Source organism: Mixophyes fleayi, chromosome 3 (genome assembly GCF_038048845.1).
Source record: "Mixophyes fleayi isolate aMixFle1 chromosome 3, aMixFle1.hap1, whole genome shotgun sequence".
NCBI lineage: Eukaryota > Metazoa > Chordata > Amphibia > Anura > Limnodynastidae > Mixophyes > Mixophyes fleayi.
In genome coordinates, this window is record NC_134404.1 from 112,931,662 (window position 1) to 112,946,959 (window position 15,298).

General features: G+C 42.6%; 1 protein-coding gene across 1 annotated transcript in view; it reads left to right on the forward strand.

The window, feature by feature from the left end:
• The window catches only part of LOC142142747 (actin-like protein 6A), a 79,888-nt gene that overhangs the window by 33,858 nt on the left and 30,732 nt on the right, over positions 1-15,298 (forward strand). Inside the window, exons 10-13 of the mRNA XM_075200578.1 lie at positions 14-128; positions 1,878-1,958; positions 5,230-5,325; positions 6,134-6,223. Coding sequence (XP_075056679.1) covers positions 14-128; positions 1,878-1,958; positions 5,230-5,325; positions 6,134-6,223 — 382 coding nt within the window. The remainder of the gene's footprint in view (positions 1-13; positions 129-1,877; positions 1,959-5,229; positions 5,326-6,133; positions 6,224-15,298) is intronic.

Genomic DNA, 15,298 nt, shown 5'->3' on the forward strand with positions numbered 1-15,298 from the left:
TCTCTATCTCTAGTGTTGCAGCCAAGATGCCTACTGTCCATTACACATTTCCAAATGGTTATAAGTGTAACTTTGGTGTTGACCGGCTAAGAATCCCAGAGGGATTATTTGTTCCTTCAAATGTTAAGGTCAGTTTGTTACCTTATTGTAGAGGCAGATAATGACAAATGACTACGAGGTTTGAAGTATACTTGGACAAGATCCTCATATGCCATACTACTGTGTATATTGTCTGTTAGGTAAGCATGCACAACATTATTATGTGGTATTTGACAGCAAGTAAGAGTGCTATGGTGCCCAACATGATGACACTTTAGTAGCTCTTATTATGCTACTACTTCTAAATTTGGAACCCCCATCTTCCCGGAAATCCTCTGTTACTGTTGTTAAAGAATTGCTATGTACAGTGTTTGCTCAGGAGATATCTAGCAGATCTTAGGCCCAGCAATCAGTAGGCACACTACACAGATGTACATAATAAACATAAATGATGTTATCAAGAACTTCACTATAAACATTAGCGAAATTGCTTTAGAAAACCTTTAAATTAATTGCAGGATTAACTCTGCTGATATTTGAGAGTACATGTCTTATGCAACATAGAGGGGACTGGAAGAATAATAGCAGCAAGTGCTATAATTTATTGCTAGAGAATCAGCTGCAATATACTGTTACTGGTAATATATGGTATATATATTACATACATTGATTTTGAGCATGGTGGTTATTTTCTGGAACACAGCTGCAATATCAGTCAGCAGTTTACCAGTATTATGTTAAATAATTTTCTATCGTGTTATAATAAAGGGAAGGAAGAAGATATTGAAAGGGGGTGGGGGTAGAATAGTAGATGAATATTTCATAATGATAGCTATGAAAGAGTGTGTATTAACAAAAAACAATTACATTCAACTTGCGAAGAACAGTGATCAATATTTTTGATAAATATATATCACAGAGGTACATGAATGAAAGATGCAAATTTTCTTTCATAAAGAAAGCCTGTTTGGGGCACTAGAGTTTTTTTTATTCATCATATCCGCTCTAGGAAAGAGTTGATGAATTTTATGATCCTACTTCGTTACTCCACTTGGTAGTGCTAGCAAAAATTATCTTTATTAGAAAGATAATCTGAGAGTAAAGGACAGGTACAAGTAGGTGGTACTTGTATTACTAATCTATGATCTCCTTATCACTTGGAATTTGTAACTCTTACAGTATAGCAATAACCTGTAACTCTAATGCATTTATTATGACGAACATGTAATTGGAAGTGTATTTACCTTATTAGGTTATTTATAATGTACTTACCATATTAGGTTATATATAATGGTCATTTTACCTGTTTCTAGTTTTAAAATCATTTATAAGATTTCAGAAATATATTTTAAAAAAATATATATAGCATTCAGGATCAATTAGGTTATGTGTATACAGTGCTTTTTTGTAAGAAAAAAGGTGCCGGAACTCACATCACGAAGTCAATCACTGTACACACACCCACACACGTCAGTTGTGTAACGAAATATAACGGTCACCGCCCGCAGTAAGCTCTCAGCGCACGATCACATAACCAATTATAAGCTGAGCAGTGCCACAAGCCGAGCAGTGCCATCACAACCAGCGAGGACGAAGTACGCATGCATCGGACTCGACACACAAGCAGCCTGCATGCACCGTTTTAATGATTTTGCGCCAACCTGCTACGCATGACAGGGTGATTCAAGGCCACGTGGACCAAACATCAAATGGTCAAAAGTTACTTTTAAAACTTGGAAAATCCGTTGAAAAAAGGTGCCGGAACTCAGTTCTGTGAGTTCTATGTAGTTCTATGTGTATGTAATCTCACATTTTAAACATACTTTCTCTACTCTCAGGGTTTGTCTGATAATACTATGCTTGGTGTTAGCCAAGTTGTGACAACAAGTGTTGGAATGTGTGACAGTAATATGGAATCGGTAAGTTTGTTGCTTGCAATGCAGGCCTCATTTTTCACTCTCCTTTTGGGTTTGGGGAAAAATACCCACAGATGTATTTTTTCTCCTGTTTGTGAATGAGTCTTAGTTACTGGTTACCAGCTCTCAAAATATGCCTCCAAAATTTCAAAGAAATGTACATGTGAACGTGGCTTTAGTAGTACCAGTTAATAGCACTTCCCTCCCTCCCTCCCTTCTCCTGTGTTCTCTGGAACTCCAGATCCATCCGCAATAAACTGCCCTCTATCCACGACCTCTTAATTTCCAAATATCTTAACCTTGTTGCCATCACTGAAGCTTTGCTCTTCTCAACTGGCACTGCTTCCTCTGCTGCTCTTTCCCATTGGATGACTGTCCAGGAGGTGGAATGGGCATTTTCATAATCCCCCAATTGTAACTTTCAAGTAATTTCCCCTGAACCTTCTCCTTCTTTGAAGTCCACTCAATCCATCTCTTCTACCCCATCTCCATGCCTCAGATATTGATCGCCTGGCTTTACCTGTTTTCTCCAAAAATGCACTCATATCACTGAATATCACTGGACCACCATCTCCTCTCCTTCACTCTTTCTTCATCTACTGCACCCCCATCAACCCATGCTAGATGCAATCTAGACACTCTTGATTCTGCTATAATCTCCTCCTCTCTCAAAACTCTCCTCTCCCCACTATCCACCCTGGTTTGGCCCAACCAGGCAACCTCCCTCTACAACCACACCCTCAGCACTGCGCTTGATGCTGCCACTCTCACCTCCTCAGACACCTTTGCCGCTCTAATCCCTACATTTCACACACCAAATTTACCTGCTTCCTCCAAAAATGTACTCATACCACTGAATGTCACTGGAAGAAATCTCGCTCCCTGGCAGACTTCCTTCACTTCAAATTTATCCTCCCATACAATAGTTCTGTCTTCTAATTCGCTAAACAATCCTTCTCTCATCTCTTCAGTCCTCCAATCCCCACCAACTCCTTGCCATTTTCAACTAACTCCTTTACCCCCCCCTCCACTCCTGTCCTCCCTCTGTGCCACCGAATTTGTCTCTTTTTCACTTAAAATAATAAGGTCATCAGACACGATATCTCTTCCTCCCATCACTCTTCTGCCACTGCTACCACTCCACCATCCTCTCCTTCCACCTACCAACTCCTGTGCTTCTTCCACCCTACTTTAGGTGATGAAGTTCATTCTCTCATATTATCATCTCCCCCATCAACCTGCCCCCCGGGATCCCATCCCTTCTCACCACTGCCTGCTCCCACCTTGCTCACCTCTTTAATCTGTCCCTCTCCACTGGCATCTTCTACTCATTCTTTAAACATGCACTTATCTCACCCATTCGTAAAAAAAAACAATCTGGTCCCCACCTCACTCTCTATCTACCACCCCATTTCGCTTTTCCCCTTTGCGTACAAAATACTTGAGAGGATTTTCTGCAACCGTCTCACCAGTTACCTCTCAGACAACTCCCTCCTTGAGCCTCTCCAATCAGGCTTCCATTCCCCTCACTCCACTGAAACAGCCCTGGCTAAAGTCACCAACAATCTTTTCTTGGCCAAATCCAGGGACACCTCTCCCTGCTTATCTTCCTGGACCTCTCTGTGGCCTTCGACACCGTGGATCACCCTCTCCTACTGCATACCCTTCACATATTTGACCTTTCTGCCTTTGTAATTTCATGATTTACATCCTACCTGGCCAGCTGCTCCTTCTCTGTTTCCACCTCTGGCTCCCTCCCCATCCACCCTTCCTGTAGGAGTCACACAGAGTTCTGTTCTTGGTCCTCTACTCTTTTCTTTTTACACCACCTCACTAGGTGAACTATTACTTTCTTCGGCCTTCAGTACCAGCTCTATGCCGATGACACTTAAGTCTAACTCTCATCTCCTAATCTTTCCCTTTCCCTCCTATCTTGGGTGTCCGGTTGCCTCTCTGCCATCCCTTACTAGATGTCCTCACGATTTCTGAAATTTAATATAGCCAAAACTGAATTCATTGTCTTCCCTTTAATTATATTCTCCTCCCACCTTACCTTTGTTAACAATACCACTATCTTAGCTGTTTCCCAACTCCCTGGGTGTCACTCTCGACTCCCCTCACTCCTTCACCCCCCATATTCAATCTCTTGGCCAATCCACTACCAGGATGCCTCTAAAACTCTTATCTACTCACAGATCATTCCTCGTCTAGATTACTGCAACCTTCTCCTTACTGAACTCACCCACTTCCATCTCGCTCCCCTTTGATCTATACTAAATGCTGCTGCTAGGCTTAGATCTTCCTCTCATGCCATTCTACTTCTGCCTCCCCTTCCTATACAGAATCATCTTCAAACTCCTCACCCTCACATACATGCCCTCGTCCACTCCACTGCTCCATACATCTCCAACCTCCTCTCCATATACACTCCCTCACGTCTTCTGTCAATGGCCAATGACCGTCACCTTTCCTCTCCTGTAATCACCACATCTCACTCCCGAATCCAAGATTTCTTGCGGGCCGACGCCACTGAAACAATCTCCTTCATTCTATCACACTATTACCTTGTCTATGCAGATTCAAATGATCATTGAAAACCCACCTAATCTTAAGTGCCTACCAGCCATCCGTTTAACCATTTCATCATGTTTGATTATCTCATCCTCCATCTCTCCCACTCGTTCCTCTTGCCCCAGATCCCCATTCACCTGCTCACCCCTTGTGTTTACTGTCTGTCTGCCCTTCCATTTAGGTTGTAAGCTCTTATGATCAGGGCCCTCTTACCTCCTGTTTTGCTGCCTATAACTATGGCTCCAGCTAATCTACCCACCTCCTTCTTGGGCTTTATGCTCCTTGATTCCATTCCTACTTATCTATGCACCTGTTTCGGTGGCTTCTAATCTGTTAGCTGCGCCCACACTTTTGGGCATAGATTCTCAGCATGTGCTGAATATACCCTGCACCCCCCATCACCATTCCATTCTTTCTGTAGTAAAGAGTTATAATGTTACTCGTTTATTATATTGTACTGTTATACCTTGTATGGTCTTATTATTTGTAATATGTTCGGCTCTGCGGACATTGTGTACAGATCTATAAATAAGGGCTAATAATAGCCACAGTTCCGCAAGAGTTTGTGGTCAAACTGACATGAAGGTGTGAAGACATAAGTAATAACATAATAGTGTTTCATATTAAAGCAATAAATATTGGTGTTCTAACCTGCATTGTATGTACAAAATATTGTGAAGTAATAATGTATTTTATTTTATAGAAATTGTATAACAATGTGATCGTAACAGGAGGAAATAGCTTGTTACAGGGGTTTACAGACAGACTGACGAGAGAACTCACAAACAAAACACCACCGGTATGTTTTCTACTATTGTTAGAGCAGGATTGTGCCTATAATGAGATGGGAGGCAGCTGCCTCAGTCTTCACGTTTTTGGGAGACAGCAAAGAGGAGGAAAGAAATTTAAAAAAAACCAAAACCCCAGCAAATGTTCTTGATGTAAAACTGTAATTAGTGGTATTATTTGTTGGCAGATTTTATACTGGTTAAACAATTCATATAAAAATATTTATGTATATTTATTTGTATACAGCACAATATTTCTAATTATACCAATCTGTATAAATCTGATGTGTGCTGCCGAATTAAAGTCAATCTTTGTGAACTCTTTTAGTTTGAGGGACAGGCTTTTGTTAATTGAGCACAATAATTGCAATTTACAGAATGTACCTAACTAATAGATTATTGGGAAGATTGTTGGTCTTTCAGGGGCAAGGAGTATGTAGTATTCTGTCTATTCCTCGCCCACATTGTCGTGTCTCAAGGCTGATACCATCAGTTTGAAAACTTAAAAGGTAAAATAGCTTTTTGCGCTACTTGGTTCAAGCCAGTGTATGGGCTGTTTATCTAACCAATGATTAAGTATAGAATAGGGTTTTTATTTACCCATCACATACATGCCTGGCATTTACAAGTCTTGCAAAACAATTGACATGCATGAAAAGGGGCGCAATTGTGGGGTGTTGGCGATACCATGTTCACTCTACATATGCATTATATACTATTTAATTTTATTGTGTAAATTGATTAGTCCTAATCCATCTGATGAATTAATATTCATAGTCATAACATATTTACATTGTCCAACATTTGTGTTTATTTCAGAAAATAAAGTTAAGGTTGATCGCAAATGCATTAGTTGTTGAAAGGAGAAGGCTTAATCCATGGCGTGGTGGGTCAACTATATGTGCTATGGTGAGTAAATCGTTTATATACCTGTACTAGCACTGAATTAAGCATTATAACTTTGCCTTACTTAAGCTGGAATTAAACCAGAAAAAAATATTTTGACATGATAAAAAGCAGGATAACCTGTACTTTCACTGTTGTGCTAATCCCTCCCCAGTGTGAACATTTATTTTCAAGCTTCTCTTTTATGCAATCAAATATAAATGCCATGTCGTGTCCTGCCCCTTTGTTACATGGGACTGTTTTGGTCAGGTCCATCAGTGACCACTATATAGACACAGGAAAACTGGAAATGTAAACCATATTTACTGGAAATGTAGTTTCCACTACTGAAACATTGCATTGATCTACAGTTTCAAACTCTGTTCCTGCTTGGTTCGGACTAGGTAAAGGACTGAAGTGGGGGCAGGAGGGGGGACGGGACTTGTTTTTACATAATGATGCTTGATAATTACTGTCTACACATAGCAGGGGAATAGACTTAACCTCAGTTCACAATAATAAATAAAGCAAAAAAAGACAGACACAATCATTGGCACATATTATCTTTATTACAGATATTATTTAAAATAAAGTTACACTTTCTTGAGTAAACTATTTTATTGAATTTTTAGAAATGATGTGGGAGAAGTACTAATAAGTTCAATAAGTACTAATCACGTAAAAACTGAATCGACATAATTGGTAATTCCAATTTACCGTATATACTCGTGTATAAGCCGAGTTTTTCAGCATATTTTTGTATGCTGAAAAAGGGCACTCGGCTTATACACGGGTGAACTTACCTTGTGTCCGGTCCTTCGGCTGTCAACTTCTGCATATGCGTTCCAACAACAGGAACTTCTCCTTCTCTTTCTCCTTTCTCCTTCCTTTTTTTTTTTTTTTTTTTTTTTTTAAAAATTTACAGTGCAATTACATAATGAACAAACAATACAGCCACCATGTTCATACATTTATATCCCTACCCCTTTATTTAGGTTAGGTTGTACCCAATGATTTTATAATCATTTATGAATGTTCCTTGTCATCTAGCTAAAAATGATTTCGTAGATTGAACCTATCATTTTTATTTAGGTTTTTAAATTAGCGCTCTTTTCCACCCTAGGCTTATACTCGAGTCAATAAGTTTTCCCAGTTTTATGTAGTAAAATTAGGTGCCTCGGCTTATATTCGGGTCGACTTATACTCGAGTATATACGGTATATAAAAATGACATTAAGTGATGTGACAAATATTGCTGTATGGTGGAGGAAGCAGGCTGTATGTAAAGCAGGCAGCTCAGATACCTGAAATGTCAGGACTGTTATGTAATCTTGCAGCCAAATGTTTCTTGACTGGTGTGATTAGGAATTCAAAAAGCAATAGAGGTCAACCTGTTGGCTAATACCAAGGCAGTAGGGTTATGGTATAAAGCTGCTATAGCGAGACGAAACTGACCACTGATGCACATGCTGGATAAAATTAGTTCCATACAGGGACAGGGTCCTCTATTAAAGGACTTTTCCACAACAAGAACCACCACCAGGACACCTAGTGCTGGCTTGCCAGATTGTGGTATAGTTGGAAGCTTGGCGTCCATGTATAAACACCACCTTATCAGGATGGATCAGGGTGGTTATAATCAACCCCAGTCTATTGGCAAGGATGTTTGCAAATAATTTTATGTCCGCATCAAGCGAAATAGGCCTATAATTAAAGCAGGCTTTGGGATCATGGCCTGGTTTGGGGACAACAACTCTTTCTATTCCAGAGGTAGATCCTTAAAATTTGGAGCTCTGCATAATGGAGTTAAAAAGACCGGACAGCACGGGGATGAGAGCATTTGCACATTTCTTATAATACAGGGCTGTGAACCCATCTGGTCCAGGTGCTGCTGATTTCCTGAGTTCTTTTACAGCCTGGGCTATCACTTCCTTTGCCATGTTTTTATTAAGATCAGATCTGGGACCAGGATGGTCTGGGAAGGTGGAGGCTATTAGTTATTCTTGGAGTCAGACTGTACATTGAGGCATATTAGTTTCCAAAGCAAATCACATTTTTTTTTGGTTGGAATTGCATATGACCGTCACAATCTAAATAATTTTGTTTCTCTCTCAGCTTTTGGTCCAGGAGGATATCAGCTCTGTCATCTTTTTGCATTATTTCTGTTACAACCACTGTAGCATTTTGGCTGCTTCTTTTGATAAAATGTGATTAAACCAACCCCTGAGAGCAAGCAGCATAATATAGATTCCAGCTCAGTTCTGCACGTTTTTTTTTTTAGCCTCTTTTGGCGACGTGATTAGGCCAATCATCATTTATTTATATAGCACCACTAATTCTGTAGTGCTGTACAGAGGATATTTGTCACTTACATCAGTCCCTGCCTCAGTGGAGCTTACAGTCTAAATCCCCTGACACACACACACACACGCGCACACACGCACACGCACACACACACACACACACACACACACACACACACACAGATTAGCGTCAATTTGATAGGAGACAATTAACCTACTAGTGTGTTTTTGGGGTGTGGGAGGAAACCAGAGTACCCAGAAGAAACCCACGCAAACACATGGAGAACATACAAACCCCACATAGATAAGGCCTTGGTCAGGAATCATGACCCCAGTGTTGTGAGGAAGAGGTGCTAACCACTAAGCCGCCATGCTGCCCATAGGTCAATTAAATTGTCTCAATGGCTAGTCTTTTGGGCTTCTCATATAGTCGCTTGTCATATGTCAATGGAACGATTGTATTCATTGAAGTCAAGACTGACTTGTGAGATCTCCACACTATGTTTGCTTCGGGAGCAAGGTTTAATTTAGGCACCAGCGAAAGCCTGTAGGGGCAGATTGGGTCAGATCAATTTACATAGGTTGAATGTAGAACTCATCACAGGCCAATAGAGGTTGTGGGTTTTCATATGTGACAGGAGTTTGCATTATCTGGAAGGGCCAGCAGCAGACTTCAGGACTGAAAAGTGATTGAAGTTAGGATCAACAGTTGTGTACAAACCTCCCCACCCACAATATAATTGAATGCTACTCAATGTAAAAAAAAAAAAAAAAAAAAAAAGGCAGCACTGTTCTATATGGAGGGCGTAAACAGAATTTACCTAATATAATACACCTTCCGTGAGTCAAGAGAAAATCGAGTGCTGCTCTGTGATAAAATAGTTGTACCGTTGCATTTACCTACTGCAGTTGAGTGATAGTTTGGGGATATGGTTTACTAACCAAGCTTGTGCTTCCTGTATCGGTTTAATATTTGGATTTTGTCTCATAAAAGAGTGCATGGCCATAGTGTGTTCGTCAGGGTAATGAATGGCGGTGACAGGGGATCTCTGTATTGTATGGTGGTCACAGGCATGTTCTCTGTATCATTTTTATCACAAATACTGTCCAAATTATCATGCAAAATAGTATAATACCTGCTTTATTTTACAGTACATTCTGCATACTGCATCCACAGGAGTATTTTCTCTTAATGCACCAAACAAAACAGCATTTGTATTATTATTACAAGTAATCAGTCATATTTAAAAATAAGATTTTTACTCACCATAAAATCCATTTCTCTTACTCCATTGGGGGGACGCTGCGATACATTGGGTATAGTAGGTGGACTGGGAGTTTAGGCACTTATAATCTTGTTTGTTCCTCCCCTACTATGCCCCTCCTCTCCAGCTCAGAACTCAGTTTTGTATAACTAAGCCAGGAAGAAAGGAGAAGCAATACAGAAAATAGGACCAAAACCAGCACTACTTTCAGAGCAGGGGAGGGTGCGTAGTGTCCCCCAATGGAGTCAGAGAAATGGATTTTACGGTGAGTAAAAATCTTATTTTCTCTTTCCTACCATTGAGGGACACTGCGATACATTGGGGACATACCCAAGCTGCCTCTAAGGGCGGGATTGCTCTGGAACGGCTGCACCCCACAACCTGCGGGCAAAGCTCACATTAGCGGTTGGCAAACCCTGCAACCAAGAAACTCTGTAGAAGATGTAGGCGTTCACCATTCTGTTCAACTGCTTTATTGAAGCACTTTGACATGTCGACCAAGAAACACCAACCCTCTTGGCGTGGTAGTTGTAAAGTCACCAGAACCGGATAAGAGAGCATCCGAAAGGACAAAGGGAACCCTTAGTCTCCTGACTAGAGACTCTGCGGTCAATTTGGCCCAGAAGAGCACAAACCACATTCAGCCGACAAAGAGCATAACACGCAATGGCGGAAGAATAACCAAATGTTTGACCCCAAGCTTCTGAGGCAGATACTATTATTTGAACCAATATTGGCCGGAGTGACGCACCTCTCTCCCATACTGGAAAAGAAGAATCTGGGAGTGCCTTGACACTACCGGCCCCGGACCCCTGGGACCAGGTGATAAGCAAGTGACCTAACCTGGGATAAGCATATCTTCCCAGAGTCAGCCAGTCAAAAGTGGGCAAAACAAGTGCTCTGATCCCCTGTACTAGATTTCATGGCTTAACCCTGAACGGCAGAGACCCCTCGGAGAAAGACTTGAAGATACCATGATCCTGTAAACCGGTGCTGAAATAGATGTAGAGCACTGGGGGCAGCACCCTGCAGGAAACTAGGTGAATATCAGGGCTAGGCTGCGAAAGAAAGCGACCTAGAGAGTCAGCACTGAGACGTGTGAAAACTGCAGGATTCACACCAAACTCTTTCCTGTTTTCAGACCTAGGAAAATAGATGAAGAAATTGACCTCCCGGCTCTATCCAAGGTACTAAGCAGCATCCTGCGAACAACCTCTGGCCCTAAGGTTAGAGTCTTCCAACGCCACCAGCTAGACGGTATAAATAGTGACAGAAGAAGGTTCCGGACCGTTCAGATCTGACCACAGAAGTAGGCGGAAGGGCGATGTCACCACCAGCCGCCAATGTTTGTGAACCATACCCTGCAAGGTAAATGAAGGGCCCCAGGATGGCTGGAAGCCGCACTGTGTTAGACACTCATTAGCCCCCGTGGGGACCTGGGAAGTGGGAGCGATAGGTACACTAGACAGAAGCTTTATGGAGTATCCTGGCATCGGAGAATTCCGCTTAAGAGTCTCTAGATTATGAACAGTAACAGGGTTACCTGATAAATAAGTATGGACGCCCTGGGGACAAAATCCAAAGTGCCCCCAATACTCCACCTGGAGGGCAATGGACGCTACCGTGGAGAGACCATTCATCTTGATTAGTTGTCTTGCCTGCCGAGGCTCTCGACCTTCCCCTTTTTCATGTCGGGCTAATGGACAAAATAGAGGGAACTTGACCTGTTGCTCAGGCTATAACCTGCTCTCGAGCCACGAGTTCCCCCGTGATACTCTAGAAATGCCACAGCCGTGGCCTATCTGATAGATTGTTTAGGGGCTTCCTGATTCGTATCCTGTGAACCCTGAGCACCCAATAGAAATAATAGTCTTCTTTTGAGAGGACCAAAAAGACCCTGGAACTCTAAGGATTTTATTAAACCGTCTCCAGTAACAGACTAGAGCCTGTCCGGACTGGAGTTCAGGACCTGGAGGACGATTGACCTCACTCCTGACTGTGTGGCTAACCACTGTGAGAGAGTTCGACACGTAGGTTTGGACAGAGTGATGAACTGCGAGTCCAATAACCGGAGAACAGGTTCTTTCCGGGGAATCTTCCTCTAGGAATGTCAAGAGAGGAGTATGCAACCATCTTTACTTTGAAAGATGGTACCCTGTATACCAGAAGCCCAATGTCACTGAGAAGAGGGGACCTCTTTCCGCGTCAGGGGTATCCTAATTCGTGTTCTGAAGTGGGGGGCCTTTTCCTCTGGTAGGGAGACCTTATGGGACCCAGTCTAGAAACTGAGGTCTAATACACGTATCTGCTGTGGCAAATTGGGTGTTAAACTATGTAGTCTCTGCACCCATACGTGTGCTTCCAGGAACCAGATGGAGATTTATCTGTGAGAGAGAGAGATGACGGAGCCCTCGGAAAGTGTTTGTCCAGGCAGGGTACCATCGTGACTCACCAGGTGCAGCGTGACCCTGCCCTGACTGCCCTAACCTCGGCACCCCACGAGGTGCAATGTGCGGAATGAAAAAGGCAGGACCCTGAGCCAGAACGGAAATTACTGTTCTGCCAACGCGAAAGAGACACCGGGTGCCTCCTTCCCAACTGGTACATGTAAGAAGACCTACATGATGTATACTGAAGCCAGGAACTGCTTTTGTTCACTGCCTGCCATGACTGTGCGCAGTGACTACATCAGAAACAAGAGAATGCAGACTGCCTGTTGAAGGACTGCCAGCTTCAAGGAAGGAAAGGATCTGTTTGTGGATCGGGAAGAGGTTGGAATAAACTACACCAACCTCTGGGAATACCACCAGGTATATGGGCTTCTTCCCTAACTGCACCTGTGCAGGTACTATATGCTCCTATGGGAGCCAGGAAGTGACTACATGATCGGGCATGCCGACCCCGGGAATGAAGATGAATGTCGGGTTTAAGTCCGCCCTTGACGTGCCTAGTGGAGCTGACGGGAAGAGATGCACTCTTACTCTCAGAGGCCCCTTTAAACTACACTGTAATACTGCCAAAGAGAGCAGTTCCGTTCTTGGAACAACCTCCAGTATATCTCTGGCTAACTGCTCTGCCCATGGCTGAATGGCCTACTTAAAAACCCAGCTATGACCCTGTAGGGTGTAAAACCTACTGGCAGACGTCAGTTAAGTTGAGTGGAGGCTATGTTACACCTCTAGTACGAGAAAAACCTACCATGGGCGTCTGCCCTGCGTAGGGATAGCAGAATAAGTGAATATACGAGTCACAAGAGTTGTTAATCCCACAAGTTACTTTTCTTCCATTTTCTAGGGGATTTCCAAGAAATTGTGGCCTGTGTAATAATTGTTTGTTTGGCTCTCAGCCAAAAAGGTCAGACACCGTGCTCAGCCTCTGAGGAGGTGCAGATGGGACCGCAAACTCAAATTCCACAAGGGTTAAAGTGTGTTTGATGCTTAAGCTGAGAATATACATCCCGAGAATGGATGTTAAATTTTCAGAGCTAATGTTTTAGTCTGTGAATCCAGATCTAACTAGCCCTCGTCTGTTGAGGAATGGACCATATCCTGATCCTGACTGAAGAACTCTGAAAATCAAAATTATGTTTACCCCTGTGAGATGGTGAGCAGATGTGTCCATGTTTGGGTGGAATCAGATCAGGACACATAGGCCTTTTGTCTGGGAAGAAGTGCCTGCGACAGATATGATCTGTGTGAACTGAGTGTGGTTAGAAGCGTGAGATACCTTTTCAGACCTAACATCACCCTAGTGCATTCGATCACTGATGCCATTAGTGATTTTTGCTTAGACTGCCTTCTCAAGTGTTGCCAACACCGAAGTGGGAGCACCTCGTTCACAGGCCTTAGTATCGCAAGCTGCACAGAGAGCATCCGGGCTAAGCTGCTGAAAATATAACAATATATCTGGCACAGATATAATGCAGCTTAGACGTACCAGCGAGACAGTCTGAAACATAAGACAATGGTAAGTAAAGTGTCACATAATAAAACTGACTCTTGTCATTCTGGAAAATATATATAATATAAATGCCTAGTGGCGTGTGGGAAAAAAAAAACCAAGCTGCAGTGCCACCTGCTGGGCAGAGTTATACACTGACCTATATATTTCTTGAAGGAGAAGTGACAGTTGGGAGTGGTTGGTGGTTGCCGGGGGTGACAGTGGGGAGTTTTTAACACCTTAAGTAGCTTGATGAAGGATGTGGCGATAAAGATGAAGGATGAGATGATGGAGAAAAGTGATGAGGTGGTGACATGTGGACAAGACCACGTTAAAAAAGGGCGCTTGCATCGGGAAGTAACGCTCTTCCCCTGAGGAGGCCTGGGCTAGGCCCAAATGCATGACAAGAACCTTTTTAACACCTTAAGTAGCTTGATTTGACTAGAATGCATGAGTATCATGCACGGGTTAACTTGTATATAATATATATTATAAGGGCACAGTCGTAATGGATGGGGAATGCACTCAGCACACCAATCCAGGCAAAAAGGAATGGATGGGGAATGCACTAGCACTCCATTCCGGCAGCCGGAATGGATGGGGAATGCACTCGGCACTCCATTCCGGCTGCCGGAATGGATGGGGAATGCACTCAGCACTCCATTCCGGCATCCGCAATGGATAGGGAATGCACTCAACACTCCATTCCTGCATACGTGAATGGGGAATGCACTGAGAAATCCATTCCGGCATCCACAATGGATAGGGAATGCACTCAGCACTCCATTCCTACATACATGAAGTCAGTTATAACAGATAACTGTAATGTATAGGAGTAATCTCCAATATATTTTAAGGGCACAGTCGTAAGTTTTGTTAGAAAGCTATTAGGGCTGAGGAGTGCCTTTGAGGGTTCACAAGTTTGAGAAAGTTACAGTTTTTTTACAATTTGGTAAAACATGCCCCATTTTAAAGATAGGGAATTTCAGAAAACTTCATAACGTTGCACATGTCAGATAGAGTCTTGTGCTGGGTGTAGTATATGTGGCTTCACTTGGGAGCACAAATATGGCTGTGTGTTCCCCCGCATACCGATTTTGATTTGTAAACTACAAACAAATTAGAGACATTTACAGCTGGAATGAATGGTGAATGCACTCAGCCAACCATTCCGGCAGCCGGAATGGATGAGGAATGCACTCAGCACTCCATTCCGGCAGCCGGAATGGATGGGGAATGCACTCGGCACTCCATTCCGGCAGTTTGATTTCTATCAATTTTGCAAACATCGATTTTGACAGAAGCACAACTCTGGCGATTTTACATGAAATCTCAGCTTCATACATCTGCGAGTTTCAACTCTCCCGAGAAAATCGCTGGATTTGCAAAATCGCACCTTGATACATTTACCCCCAGGACTCCAGTATGACAGGCGATGGGAGTTCCTAATTTAACATGTCAGCATGCGATTTTCTAATTGGAAATCAACTATTCTTTGGAATGCCAGAGTGACATTACTCTAATACTATAAAAGAAACTCATTCTATTTTGGCTGGTCTGTTTTGGTACATTAGATATGGTCTAGGATGCTT